Below are 15,415 nucleotides of genomic sequence, written 5' to 3' on the forward strand. Positions count from 1 at the left end.
CGGCAGCAGTAGTAATTTTGTTTCCCTGACATATACCCATGCTGTACTCTTTTTTCCTTACCTAAGTAAGGTTTTAATGAGGCAGCATGTGCTAGCACAATTTTGTTTATGATCTTATCTGCTAGTGTCATTTCGTATTGGTACTATTAAAGTCAATGGTTCCAATCATAACACTAAGAGACCGAGTGTAACCTACACGGATAGTTCAATGCCTCTTATGTTGAGCATTTCTTCTAGTACCAAAGTCCAAAGTGGGCATCTGACGACTGTTTAATCAACGCTCGTGCACCACTACCACAAAAGGGTCATCGCCGGTCATTGCCAGAGAGCGACCATGCTCCAGTAGTCCAATCCTCTCGGCTTCAATAATTAATCGAACACCAGGATGCATGATGCATCTTCCAACCTGCCAGGTTCCGGATTAGAACTAGGTAGAATTCGGTAGAGATGGATAGAGTTTGGGGAAGAAAGAACAAAGTACTCAGGGGATGAACGGAACAGGATTTAGTTAGGACAGCTTATTCAGGTTCAGGAATGGTTTCAGATGTCGTTCACCCTTCACAGGTTCAGCGATTTATTATACCCATCGGCACGCAGGCCGTAACGCCAAACAGCAGCCTGCCAGATACTTGGGCCATCACCCACTCGCCCCTTTTTCCTGTTGTCGGACATGGTTCAATCAGTCTTGTTCCTCCTCTGGCACACGACACAACCTTTCACGGCTTCGGGAAGAAATTCAGTGGGCGTCGGATGCTGCAGGAATTGTATAGGAATTTCACGTGATTCACTAACACAATTAAGCTACTTGTGACCTCCGGGCCTCCACGTCCACAGTACGTTCGATCATTGCGTAGGTATGGTCTCTGCTCGTGAGCTTGAAGATGAGTTGAACGCTGACACTACCTTGGGTTGGGTGTGCCAAGCGATCGAGTACGCACGATCTGCAAATAATTAAAGCGCCCGAAATCCGGTACTTCCAACGGCAAATCTGGCGTTCCTTTAATCTGCAGTCCACCAAGATGTTCAGGTTCTGTGGTATATATGGAGTGTGCCACGGATGGATGCAACGTACCGCGTACGGCCAGCTTAATGGTCCTAGACTCCAAGATGTACACGACGAGATAGATACGCCCTTCCACTTCCACCACCGCCGATATGATGGGGATCAGCTCGTTGGACCTGGAGTGCAATGCCGGGGCCGTCCTCCCCCAGTCAGGCGGCGGCGCCTTCACGGAGGCAGTGGTACGCGGATCCTACAAAAGGAAAAAGCTCGTCTGCGGTTCGGCTAGCCAGCGGTCAATGCCGGAGACCAACTTGGTGGAGTTGGAGGCCGCCGGCCTCGTCGTCCAGTCCGACGACCCGTCCTCTGCCTACATCAAGCTTAAAGCCTCCCACCGGCAGCACCGATCCCGAGATCTTAGGCTTCCTCAGGAGAGAAGAAAGTTCCACGCCACAAGGGAAGGAGGTGAACCGCAGCCTCGCCGAGCAGGACCAAACGGGTCCCAAGGCCGCCCGGAGCTACGTCACCACTCTGCAGATGATGACCGACCAATACACACATCTCGGGTACTGGAAGGAGAAACAAGTCAAGACCGTGCACGGTAAAGAATTAGTTGGAATATTACCGCAGTTTGTGGTCCATGGGATTAGAAAGATATTCCAGTTCCACAAGAACGACGGCACCACAACGAACTGGTTCATGCATGAGTACGTCCCCACGGGGTACTGGGGTACAGACCTGTTTATGGAGGTAAAGATCGTTCGCATACTGGCACCAGAACCTTTGCTATGCTTTGTTTTTATAATTCCCCTTAGGCCTCGTTCGTTTAGCCCTCATTCCATCTGGATTCATTAAATATAGTAAAAATTATCACAAAATTCCAGGCTGGAATTAATCAGGGGTCCATTCCAGATGAACCGACCAGGCCCTTATTTGTTATGAATCACTATGGGATACTGTGTATTTACCGAGTGTGAGTAACACTCGGCAAATAGTGCTACACACTCGGCAAACTCTTTACTGAGTGCCACACTCGGTAAAGTAGACTCGGCAAACAACGACTCGGTGAAGTTATTTTACCGAGTGTCTAATATCGGCGCACTCGGAGCAGAGAGTTACCGAGTGCTAAAATGACACTCGGTAAACAATTATGACTTGACGGTCGTCAGCCTCCAAACTGACCATTAACGGCGACGTTTACCGAGTGTCACTAGCAGCACTCGGTAAATAAATTAGCATTTCGTGATTAAAACAATTCCACAAATAAATTTTTTGAATAATGTTTACCGAGTGTAGCTCCTAACACTCGGTAAAAGAATAACCATTTTCGTGATTAAAACAATTCTGCAAATAAACTTCAGGAATAATGTTTACCGAGTGTTCCCACTCGGTAAAAAGTAGTCAAATATTTCCGGGTGGGGACGCGGCACTCGGTAAAAAATGACACACTCGGCAAAATTCACAGAATTAGAACCAATTTGGTTCTGTTCGCTGTTTTACCGAGTGCTACACTCGGTAAAACTGACAGAATCTCTGTTTTACCGAGTGCTACACTCGGTAAAATATGTCCACAGAATTTTTTTTTGTTTGTTTCAGTGCATATCCAGTCACAATAAGCAACAAAATCACAGGAAATTATAATAACATGATAGATAGGCAATATATATCACATATGTGTCCACAAATGTCACATCCACTCACAATAACCAACATATGTCGACAAGCACCATGCAAAGTCCACAAACACCATCAACATATGTCCAAAGTCCACAAAGTTCAACCAAGTCCACAGTTCAACATACAAACCTATCAAACAAGGTCGGATGGCCTGTCACATGGTCGGAGGCCTGCGGAGAAACGGAGTCAAGTCCAGGTCTTGATCACCCTGCATATCGTTGTTCGATCCAGCTGTAGAAGGTCCCTAGAATGAGATTGCACATGTGAATTATCTGGATCAAAGCAAATTCTAAGGTCTAAGCTATGGTAGGTCAAACTAAGGTATAAGTCGAAGGTAGCTCTATATGACACGAAAGTGAAGAGTGCATCTAAGTGACTCACAGGAGTGCCGTCGCGCAGAGGTGGAGGCACCAACGGTATCATCGGCGGCGGCGGAGGCGGTGGAGGCTGGCCCATGCTCTGAGAAAAACGGGCCATGTACTTGTACCAGTCCTTGTGCGCCTGCTGGAAGGCCTCAAGCTGGGCCTGCACTCGCGCCCTCTCCTGTGCCAACTCGGCCTGGTGCGACAGCTCGAGGGCCTGAAGCTGGCTCTGTGAGGCCTGCTGTGACTCCTGCAGGGCTTCAATCTGGGCCTACAATTATTTATCACATAGTTAGAATGCAAATAAAGAACGAGTAGAAAATAAATGGACAACGAATGCAACAGAACTAACCTGGAGTGCTACCACCTGGGGCTGTGAGCATGGGCGTATGGCCGGACTCGAACTCGTGCTCCGGGCTCTAATCTGGGCGAGTGTCTGAGTGTTGGCCGTGTCTATGGTGCTGTTGCCCATATAGTACCGCCCATGTGGCTTACCTGGTCCCAACCTCATGACGATGTCACCCTCGAGGTCAGCGGTGCTCGGATCAAATTCTGACCCATGGATCTCTCTCGCCATCGCCGTGTACTCACTGAGGCGCCTGTGCACGCTCGGGTTGCTGTATGCCTCGGGCGGGTCCTCCGGGTTGTAGACGAGGTCGGGGTCCTTTGCCTTGCCCTTGTGTGCCAAGGCATATGCCTTGAACGAGGCGCACTCCTGGCCGGGGTGGAACCGCGTCTACAGGAAGAAGCACAACAATAAGATATTATGCATTCAGAAGTTAGCATAGCAACAACGAAATGAAATCCGCGCACATATCTGGCTGCATATTCCTTGAGAGTAGTGGGGCCTTGTTTGTGCGAGGAACCCTGCATCATCGCACGGCAACGTGAGCGTACGGCGTGATATTGCTCGTACTCCTCACTCAACCACTTGTCCACAATGGCCTCCCAGCAGTTGTCCATCCCCGCACACCAAGCCAGAGGCATCTGCACGTACACGAGCACATGACAAATCATAAATCAATTTCAGTGCAATTAATCACAGACGATGTAATCTCATGTTTACCGTCAAGTATTGCTCCTTAGTCAGGGGCAGGTGCACTGCCTGCGCTCTAGTGACTCTATGTCCTCTGCGGGCATGGTAAATTCTTCTGCACATGAGCTTTGTCTCGTAGAAGAGGTCCTGCACTCGGTGAACACAGACTCTGTTCACCATGTCATCCGCGTCCTCCCTACGTACTCCCTCCGCCAAGGTGTAGTAATCCTACAAGCAAATACAGTCAGTAATATACAATTAATGTGATGTTATTATCAGCATAGTGCGATGAACACGTACCCACAGCTCTTTCATCACCCGGTCGGCCTTGCTGTTATAACACCTGCCAGCTCGATCAGTCTGATCGCTGGCGGCGTGCCAGTGGGACCACTTCATGGCGGGCTGCACAACACCATCGATCCTCACCATCCTGGGGTAGTTTGCCCTGCACAGAAGACCCAGGATCCCGTTTACTCGGCGAGAGTGACTCCCTGGGATCACCATTTCCCAGTCCCTGCACAAAGTTATTGAGATTGAATATTAGTTTCTGTTATAACTTAAAAACCTGTGAAGTAGTGTTAACATGTAAAAATTACTTACTTAGTTCCGGAGGGTCGAATCACTGGCCGTCTCTGTATGGGTAAGTCTGGGAGGCACGATGACCCTCGTAGCCAAACCGTAGGCACCCCATTTTCCTCTGCCAGCAAGTCGGCATCCTCCTCGCGCTCAGCCCGCTCGGCCTCATCCTCCCTCCGTGCCTCCTCCACCACCTCCGCTATCTCCTCCCTGGTCTCCTCATCATCATCATCCTCCTCCATGGCCGCTACGAACTCGTCGTCATCGTCCTGTGGAGGAGGTGTCGACTCTCGACGCCCTCATCGTCGCCGTCCTCCTCCTCCACCCTGGGCTCCTCCTCCACCCTGGGCTCCACCTCCACCCTAGGCTCCACCTCCCTGGGCACGCCCTCGTCGTCCTCCTCCTCCTCCTCCCTGGGCACGCCCTCCACCCTCAGTCTGTGCACGCCCTCCTCCCCCACCCTGGCTGGACCCCTCGCCACTAGCCAGTAAGGTCATAACTGACCTAATCTTCCTGATTCCACCGCCCACCATCAATCACCTGCAACAAAGGGAATAAACTATCAGTACGCATATACAAAAGTAAATGTATCATACATGTATAAAAGAGATGCAAAATAAGTAAATGTATCATACATGTATAAAAGAGATGCAAAATAAGTAAATGTATCATACATGTATAAAAGAGATGCAAAATAAGTAAATGTATCATACATGTATAAAATTGCCATAAGTACTACAGATCTTACATGTACTAGAAATAATCATCAAGATCATCGATAGGTGGGCCAAAAATCTCATCATCGCTATTGTCGACGTAATTATGATCGTCTCTCAAAGTCTCATCACTAGCGACACTGCCTGAATGGTGTTGCTCAAGTAATAACAAGTCCTTCGTGTTGTGAACCTCCTCTCCATCATCCCCGTCAACAATGACCGTATCATTGTCTACTTCCATTGCGAGATCTACATCTAAGACAATCTCAAAACTCCCTTCTAATCCTTCTTCTTGAAAGAACTCTCCGTCATATGTGTTTGCATCGATGTTATAATCATCATCGTTTGGGACGGGTACTTTACCATGCGGCGATACCTTGTACACAACATCATACGCCTTAAGACGGTCTTTGGTTTGGCACGGGTATGAGAGATAATAAACTTGCGTGGCCTGTTGGGCCACAATGTACACGTCGTCTCCTAGCAAGACGGATGACTTTAGAACTTCGACTAACCCAAGCTCAGGGGTCTTTATCACTTCTTTGGGATCAAACCAATGGCATTTGAATATGACAGGGCGAAGAGGTACACAACCAAGAAACTTGAGTTTGTATATTTCTTCAATTATTCCATAGTAGTCCAACCCATCTGTGCCTAGCGTGAAAACACCGGTATTTGTGGTTCTTCGATTTGGCCGACGCTGCTCGTGCCGAGTTGTGTGAAAGTGATATCCATTGACATCGTACACAGAGAATGACTTGACCCTAAATTCAAATCCATTGGCAACTTGCCTCAACTCAGCACTCATAGACACGTCAGTTTTGGCCTGCTAGTTCAAGTAGGATGATTCGTTATATATTTGTCGAGTTGCGAGTTAAGTACAAACAACAAATGAAATTAAACAGTACCTCCTCCTTGAACCAACAAATAAAAGTGGGATTTTGTTCTCCTGCGCCATGTCTTAGAAGGGTTTCAACTTCCACTTCGGTGGGTTCCCTCCGTGATGGATGATGGTAGAGGAGAACAAATTTGCTGTAACGGCCGTTAACAAGAGGGTTGGATGGGTGCATGCGAAATATTGACAAGAAAAGAAACAAGTTTGTGTAAAACTTACGCAATGTACGGGCCAACCTCTTCAAGGTTCCGCAACACATACAGCTGGATAGAGCGCCACTCTTCTAGGCTCAACATCTTCAAGGTAGGTTCACTTGCACTTCCGAGTTGCCCTCGGAAAAGGCTGAGGGTCGACTGATTGTCGGCAGCATTGTAACGAGGGGGTGGATTATGCACGTTAGGAAGGTTGTCGGCATAGTATCTTGTTGTGAAGTATGACACCTCCTCCACAATGGATGCCTCTGCACAGGAAGCTTCAATTTTGCATTTATATTTGCATTTTGTTCTAAGAACCTTTAGGCATCGCTCAATTGGATAGCACCAACGAGCATGCACAGGGCCCCCCATTTTTGCCTCATATGGTAGGTGCAAGAGCAAATGTTGCATCGGATTGAAGAAGCCGGGGGGAAAGATCTTCTCCAACTTGCAGAGCAACACCGGGGCCATTCTTTCCATTTCTTCAATCTCGGTCCGAGATATCTCCTTAGCACATAGCTTGCGGAAGAACATGCTCAACTCTGCCATCACTCGCCAGATGTGATCAGGGAAATAGCCACGAGCCATCACCGAAAGAAGGCGCTCAATCCATATGTGGTAATCATGACTCTTGAGCCCTGTGATTCGCATGGTACTTAAGTTCACACCCCTCCTCCAATTCGCTGCATACCCGTCAGGGAACATCAACGATTGGAACCATTGAAGAACTTCTTTCTTTTGGGCCCTCGTTAGGACGAAGTCGGCCTTAGGCCTCTTCCATGACTTCCCGCGTAAGGGAGGCAACATGTTTAGCTTTGGTCTATCGCACAGCGTTGCTTGATCCAATCTAGCCTTGACATTGTCCTTTGACTTTTCCCAGTCCATGATTGTGTGAAGGACCGCCTCGGCGAAATTCTTTTTAGTGTGCATTACATCAATGTTATGTGGAAGAAGGAGGTCCTTAAAGTAAGGAAGCTTCCACAAGCACGACTTGTGTGTCCAGGCATGCTCTTTTCCGTATCCCACGAAGCCCCCCTTTTCATTGTCGACCACAAGACCATCTAACATCTCAAGAACTTGGGCACCTGTCATCATTTCCGGTGCAGAGTCTTCCACTATGACACCTTTTCGAAAGTTCTTCTTGTCTCTCCTGAATGGGTGGTCAAGAGGGGGGAATTGTCGATGTTTGTCAAATGAAGAAAACTTGCCCCCCTTCTCCAACCGAAAGAACTCCACAGCTGACTTGCATATCGGGCATGGCATCTTCGTGTGAACACACCAGCCACAAAATAACCCATAAGCCAGGAAGTCATGCATGGAATAATGGTACCAAATATGCATTCTGAAGTTTGTCTTTGTGAATCGGTCGTATGTCACTACCCCTTCGTCCCATGCACGGACCAAATCGTCTATCAAAGGCTCCATGTACACACTCATATTAGCCCCCGGGTGTCCTGGAATTATAAGTGACAAGAAAATATTTTGCCGTTGAAAGGTGATGCCAGGTGGGAGGTTGAGAGGGATGACGAATATGGGCCAACATGTGTATGGTGAAGAACCCATTCCATAAGGATTGAACCCATCAGTTGCCAGTGCAATGCGTACATTACGAGCCTCGTCAGCTTTGTCGGTATGCTTCCGATCGAAGCTTTTCCATGATTCACCATCGGACGGATGTATCATCTTGTCAGTGTATCGGCGTCCAGTTTTGTGCCACGTCATCTGTTTTGCGGATTCCTCGCTCATGAAAAGCCGTTGGATCCTCGGTATGAAAGAAAGGTACCTCAGGATCTTTGCGCCAACTTTTGTTTGCGTCTTCCGACCATCACCAGATTCTAACTCAATGTACCTAGATGCCTTACACTTCGGACAGTACTTATCGTCAGCATGTTCTCCCCTTAATAAGATGCATCCGTTCGGACAAGCATGTATCTGCTCGTACGACATCTTGAGTGCACGAAGGATTTTATTTGACTCATACGTGTTCTTTGGCAGAACGTGATCATCCGGAAGTAGGGTGCCAACTACTGTCAATAGTTGATCGAAGGATTCTCTACTCCAGCTAAACTGGGACTTCACAACCATTAGACGTGCAATGGCATCCAGTTTAGAAACATTGGTGCACCTGTGAAGGGGTTGTTGTGCCACATCCAACATGGCATAAAACGCCTTTGCAGTTTGCTCTGGCTCCTGCTCTGCACTTCCTTCATCGAAAGCCATGTCATGGTCATTTAACATTTCTGCCACCCCGGCTTCAGAATCAAACTCCTCGATCCGTTGTCTCACAACCTCTTCTCTCGCATGATGGTGTTCACCATGCATGGTCCACCGGGTATAGTTCTCTACAAATCCATTGTTGATAAGATCTTTAGTCATCTCCTCATATGTTTTCATTGCCTTGTTCTTACACTTCCTACAGGGACACTAGGCATGTCGCCGTCCGTTTGCAAATGCCTTCGTCATGAAATCATTGGCCTTCTCAATCCATTCATTTGTGTATTGACCCCTCTTCTGATAGCCCGTGTACATCCACTGACGGTCATCCATCCTAACATATAGACGATATTGCAGTTTAGAGCAATAGAGTAGTAGTGCTAGAGAAAAACCATATGAGATGATAAAGAGACATTCATGTTCTTGGTCGATTCACATAGAAGATGTTTGCTAGATTGGATGATGAGATTTTACCTAAGGTTGAAAGGCCGCTATGTCACTTGTAGATGGAGGAATACATGGAACCAATTTTTTTGTAGCCACAAACATCACTAGCAAGATTTATCGAAGATTGAGGCAGAGCATCAGCAGGTTTTGTAGCGTGTCTCAACCATATACCCGAGCACCAGCGCGCGCCTAGCAGCACAACCATGTGGGTAGCACACAAAGGGGCGCTAGGTTCTGTCGCAGCACTACAGGTCACATGGCATGACACTACCACAAACAAATCACCGATGACAAGCCCTAGTTACTAATGAATAGATTGTTCAAAGATTTTGGACAACAAGAGTGATATATTTAGCAAGTGGAATACATGTTGATGAGATAGGTACATACTTGTTGATAGCATGAGAAACTTGGACTGGATCATGTGGAAAAAAATTAACAAAAGATTGGATAATTTCCATATATTTTGGACAGAAAGGCAACCAATATATAAACATGTATGCTTATGAAAATTATTATCGGTGTCGCAGCACTAAAGGGTAAAAACTGCCGCTTCTCCTTTGAGGAGATCGATCAGTACACAGGGGAGAGCATCATCACTTCATCAGGCATCAGGAAATAATTAACCGAAAACATGTGCTCTCCCAAATCAAATCAACTTCTAGAGTTATCTTAAGTTAAGAGTAATTTAAATTTAACTAAATTTATAGAAAATAAAAAAGCACCTATTCTATCAAGTTAGCTAAACTTAGATAGTTTAACTTAAAGTGATTCTAGAAATTAATTTACATTGGGACCACAGTAAGAGTGCAAAACATCTGAAATTTTTTAATGCTTAACTATGCTAAAAAAATATCATTTTTTTCTTTTTTAACAAAAAAAATGGCACTGAACAAAGGTCTGGTCTTAGACAGTTGGAAGTTTGGAGCATGGGGCTGGCACATGGACATGGAGATCAGATCCACCCAAAGCCGGCCCAATTAGAGAACACAGCCCACTTTGCCACCATGGTTTGATGATTTTTAAGTACTATAGTAGCGTTGACACAACTTAGTACTGTAGAAGACTAGCATATATGTTAGCAGCAAATCATAAGGACACCCTGACTCCCAGCGAACAGGTTTTCCCCAAAATTCACCACCAAAGTCGTTTCCCGTTTGCATAATCATGTTACTGATTGCAACTCTATCAGCCGCGGTGAAATCAGAACCAGCAAATCACCAATTTGGAGCACCAGCAAAATAAATACTTCTCAGAAAGCCTGTTCAAATTCAATCTTAGACAACTATGCAGTAGCATTTTTTTTTTTTGGGATAGAATCTACAGAAACTTCTCTTACGAAAGCTACAAATCTCAGATTACTATTTTCTTACATTGATACTTTGCATCTACTACCCAAGTAAACCACAAAGCACAACACACGTGTCTGCCGCGCCTCTGTTCTAGTGTTCTGTTATACAGTTACAGATGATAATGCTATGTTCCTGTGACAGGTTCTCAGAAGCCGCAAGCCTCCGGACTGCTTGCTGGTTGGAAATCCACGGCAAGATACAAAGCAAGATGCTCTAAAAAAAACTTGAGTTATGCCGCTTACCTTGTGTTCAAGATAGCTGATAGATCCTAGTATCCTACGGACCGGATTCACCTACCAAAGAGGCATCAGTTAGCATTGGAGAGATGAAATCATGACAGCGAGGATGATGAAGACGAAGAGCCTCAGAATACCTCAGAAAAGGGTGGACGATTGGATGGAGTTGGAGCCCGGGAGCGGCGCGTCCGCGTGCGGGGGCCGGGGGCTGCGCGTCCGCGTGCTCGGTGTCGAGCGGGAGGCCAGGAGCTCGTCGGAGTCAGACGACGCCGTGGATCGCCCAGGTGTCCAGCGCGCTCGCGTCCAGGACGGCCAGCGCGAGGAGCTGCAGCCGGAGGAGGAGCCACGCTTGGAGGGCTGGCCAACCGCCGACGAGTGCGAGCCGCGAGGAGGCGCCCCTGCGTCGTGCGAGCCACCGCCGGAAGGGATAGAGGGAGATTGGGTAAATTTGGGGGCGATTTCGGTTGTGGCGGCGGCTGTGGGGGACCGCCCGGTGGCGGCGGTGGTGGAGGGGAGGAGGCGGCCGTGGCGGTGGGGAGGCGCCGGCGATAGTGGGGAGGCGCTGGCGACGGCGTGGAGGGGAGGAGGCGCCGGCAACGGCGGGGAGGCGCCGGCGACGGCGTGGAGCGCGCGGGCGCGGGCGCAAGTGCGGGGGACGGCAGGGAGGCGCCGGCGACGGCGGGGAGGCACCGGCGCAGGGGACGGTGGCGGTGCGGCGGGGATGCGCGGGCGTGTGCGGTGTGTATGTGTGTGTCTATGCACGATTTAAGGGAGAAACAACTAAGTGTTGAATGCTTCTGTTTACCGAGTGCCTAGATGTACGGCACTCGGTAAACTCAAGCACCGCAGCCCAATGACATGTGGGCCTGGTACATGTTTACCGAGTGCCCAGATCTACGGCACTCGGTAAACAGAAGCACCGCAGCCCAATGACATGTGGGTCTGGTACATGTTTACCGAGTGCCCAGATCTACGGCACTCGGTAAACAGAAGCATGGCAGCCCTCTGTGGCAGACAGGTGGGCCGTGGCTAACCTTTACCGAGTGTTTGAGGTCACACTCGGTAAAAGTATCCATTATTTCATGCAAAACAAAAAAGAAAAAATGCCAATTTAATCCTAAAATTCACCAAACTTTCACATGAACTATTTCATGTCATCTATTTACTATCTAAAAAATTCCAAGTTCAAATCATAATGTTGAATTTCACTCTTAATAGAAATCCTACTCGTCATTGTGAATGTTTAGCGTCTCTTTGGGAGATGTACCGGTTCGGCAGCAACGAATGTAAAATTACTTCCGAAACATTATGAAAATTTTTCTATAACATAGATGTATGCTTCAATGTTAATTCTTCCAATCTCGTGATTTATCGAGTTCGATTTTAATTATTACAATTAAATTTACACGATATGTACCTAATTTTCATAAAGAATGAAAATTTTGTGAAATATAGTAAATAAATCGAAATAAACACCATATTTTGGAATGGAGTACTAAATATCATATGTGGATAGAGGAAAAAGAATGAAGGGAAAAACAAGAAATTTGGTTAAATTTTACCGAGTGTTGCGCCAATACACTCGGTAAAAGATAGTGTTTACCGAGTGTTGTGCACTTACACTCGGTAAAACTTTATTATTACCGAGTGTGACACTCGGTAAACATTTTCGGTCTTTTTTATTTGCTATGAGCGCTTGATGGGCGGAGCTGTTGTTACCGTGATGTTTGCCGAGTGTATGCTCATAACACTCGGTAAACATGTCATGCCGTGACGCCGTTTGGCACACAGTTGCTATCCTAGGTGACGTGGCACCTCAATACCGAGTGGCTGTTTTTACCGAGTGCGCCCCTTCGGTAAACTTGTAGTTTTACCGAGTGTCTGAAGTTACCGAGTGTGCTGACTCGGTAAAGCGGTCGACTACCGGGTGTTTATGTTTTCCGAGTGTTGGCACTCGGTAAGTACTGTTTTTCGAGTGCCCCGATTTTTGATACTCGGTAATTGTCGGGGCACTCGGTAACTACACAGTCTCCGGTAGTGAATGTTCAGTCCAGTCCTAAATACACTTCCCTCGTGAGTGTACTTGTTTCTTTATGCGAGGTTCTGATGATACATAAATATGTTCTTGATTACTTGTAGCATCTTCGGTTTCGCAAGCTTCATTACAAGGGCGGCGTAGAAGTTCCAGGTAGGCTGCTGAATGCATAGCTGCTTCCGGGGAGTACTAATCAGACTATTTTTGAATTTCTTCTGGCTTCCTTCCGATGTCAATTGGACATTGGAGACAATTTTGTTTTTTTTCTCGAATACGCAAAAGATTTGTGTATCATCGTATTAAGAAGGGTAGTTGAACCATACACACGACACGTTTCTAATGAGCGTCCTAGGAGGTCTTACATGTCTGACTGAACCTTCGTAGTAGACTGTTTCAAACTTCGATATTACACAAAAGTATACAACTGAACTAAGAGCAACGCAGTAACCTACGGAGCTGGGCTGCTCCGCTGCTGGCCGCGCGACCCCGCTCCGTCATCCGAGAAGAGTCTTCTACCAATCCTAGCATTGGTTGCCGGGAACAGCTCGTCCAGAGCTTCTACTTCGCTCGACGTCAAGTCCCCTGCGAATAAGTCATCGTATACTCGCTTGGACGCGGATGAAACTGGAGCTGCCGGCGGTGCAAAACCCATCCTCTGCATGAGGAGCACCTCGCCCCGCTTGGAAGTCAGAATGTGCGCCAACGCCTAAGCGGCGATCCGTCTGCTCCTCTTTGGCAGGGGTTGTCTTCTGGTTGCCACCTTCTGCCTTGGTGGGCTGGCAATTAATGGCGTCATTCGCTTGATCTGCACCTCCTCAGTGAACCGTCCGAGACGCCGAGCAGCTTCGCCAGGGGTGGGTGTATTCGTCGTGCAGCCATCTATGACGCCGGGTTGACCCGCCCGTGGTGGCATGAGTTGTGGCGGCCCCTGCACTGGTGACAACAGAGACAAGTCCGCCTTACCGTCCACTGAGCATCCGTCATCGGGGAGCAGGTGTCCACCACTGGTACTACAACCTCCTGAGGGGCTGCTGCCTGAGAAGGCAGACACTCAGGTGTTGGTGCTCTCTTTGGCTGGCTCATGACGTGCGAGGCGGCAAGCTCCTCCAACATTGGATCAACCGAGGCGACCCATGTGGGAGGTCCCATGCTCGAGCAGAACGCCATTGCCAGCGGATCTGGCTCAAGGAAGCAAAGTGTAGTAGCAGAAGTAGCGGCGTTGTCGGCAGGCGCGCCCCTGCTGATGTCCCTCGCCGGCTTACCCCGGCGCCGCCGGCGTCGTCGTCGGCGGTGGCAGGTGCTGCTGGCGCCCCCCATGGCCCCTTGCTCGGCCCCCTCCGAGCTCGGTGGACTGCCGTGTGCGTACGGAGAGGCCGGAGGGTCGCCACGAGCAGAGCGCCATGGCTGGTTGCCACCCTTCGCCGCCGACTTCGCAGACAGGCCGCTTGCGGTCCTTGGCGAGGTGGCGGTAGCCGTGGCAACGCAGGCAACGTCGTGGCAACCAGCAAGTTGCGATACAGTGCGAGTAGGAGAGACAGTTGAAGCATATGTCGCGAAGCTCTACGAGGATCCTTCGTGCCTACAGGAGCTGTTGTTAGCGAAGCTCAACCGAGGCGGTCGCAGGTTGTGTCTCCTGTCGTGGGAGGATCTCCTGCCACCCTTCAGCGTTGGGGGCGGAGACCCTTCCTCAGCGACCAAGGCGTTGGCGGGCAGCGATACGGCCATCCACTGGCTGAATAGGCAGGCCGTGCACCAGCTGGGGGCGTGGTCGGCTGTGTCTCCTTCGTCTTCGCCCAGGTCCCTACCGTCCAGCGTCCACCACGCCACGGCCCCGAGTCATGACCGGATGAGTCTGGGCCCCACTCCGTCGCCCAACGCCTGCCAGAACGGCTGCACCGCCGCAAGCACCTCCAACGATCTTGGGGTGGGCTCTCGCAGGTTGGGTCGATGTCGGCAGCTGTGGCTCACAAAGAACAGCATCGAGGTAGGGGGTTTGGGAGGTGGCCAGCGACTCCTCCGCACCTGAGTCGTCGAGGAGGTCGTCGTCGTCTGCCCAACAACGAGCCTTGGAGCACCCTGCCGATCTCGCTGGGCGGAAGGGGTGGCAAGGGGGAGAGGGAGGACGACGGGCTCGGGGCGGGGGCAGACAGGTGGACGAGGAAGGCATCGAGGTCGGCGGCAACGGGGGCAGCGCTCGTCCCAACTCCGACTCCTACGCGCTGTGTGGCGCCGGCGCCGGCGGTGACATCCGGCCACGATGGCGTAGGAGGCATGGATGCGCAAGATCTGGCCTCCACGCGCTGGCCCTCCGACGCCAAGACGCTGGCCGGTGGCGGCGGTGTTAGGGTGGCGGACGCACCGGCCCCCTCAGGGATGGAGGTGGTGGGGAGGTGAGGTGCCGCAGCGTCGATGTCCGGCTAGGGGGCCACCGATGGAGGGCCCCGGTGAAGGCGGCTGTGGTGGTCGAAGGTCCCCAGATCCGGTCCCCCCGCACGGCCAGAGCTTGGCCGCGGCATCTCCCATCTCCGGCGACCGATGGGCGCCGGCGGAGTGTGGGGAGGTGAGAGGTGGCGGAGGGGGCAGCGGGGCGCCTAAGGAGGACGCGGGCGCCCCATCGCCGGTGGGAGCCGCGGGCGGCGGCTGGGCGGCGGGGGACGCCGACAGGCTGCCAAATC

The 15,415-nt window shown here is 49.9% G+C and overlaps 1 protein-coding gene across 1 annotated transcript; it reads right to left on the reverse strand.

Annotated features, from left to right (window-relative positions):
* Window positions 1–6,477: 6,477 nt before the first annotated feature.
* Window positions 6,478–8,832, reverse strand: LOC136503713 (uncharacterized). The gene has a single exon (XM_066498706.1). It carries the CDS (start codon window positions 8,830–8,832, stop codon window positions 6,478–6,480), a length of 2,355 nt encoding a protein of 784 aa, XP_066354803.1.
* Between the last annotated feature and the right edge of the window lie 6,583 nt (window positions 8,833–15,415).

This window comes from Miscanthus floridulus, chromosome 14 (genome assembly GCF_019320115.1).
Source record: "Miscanthus floridulus cultivar M001 chromosome 14, ASM1932011v1, whole genome shotgun sequence".
Classification (NCBI taxonomy): Eukaryota; Viridiplantae; Streptophyta; class Magnoliopsida; order Poales; family Poaceae; genus Miscanthus; species Miscanthus floridulus.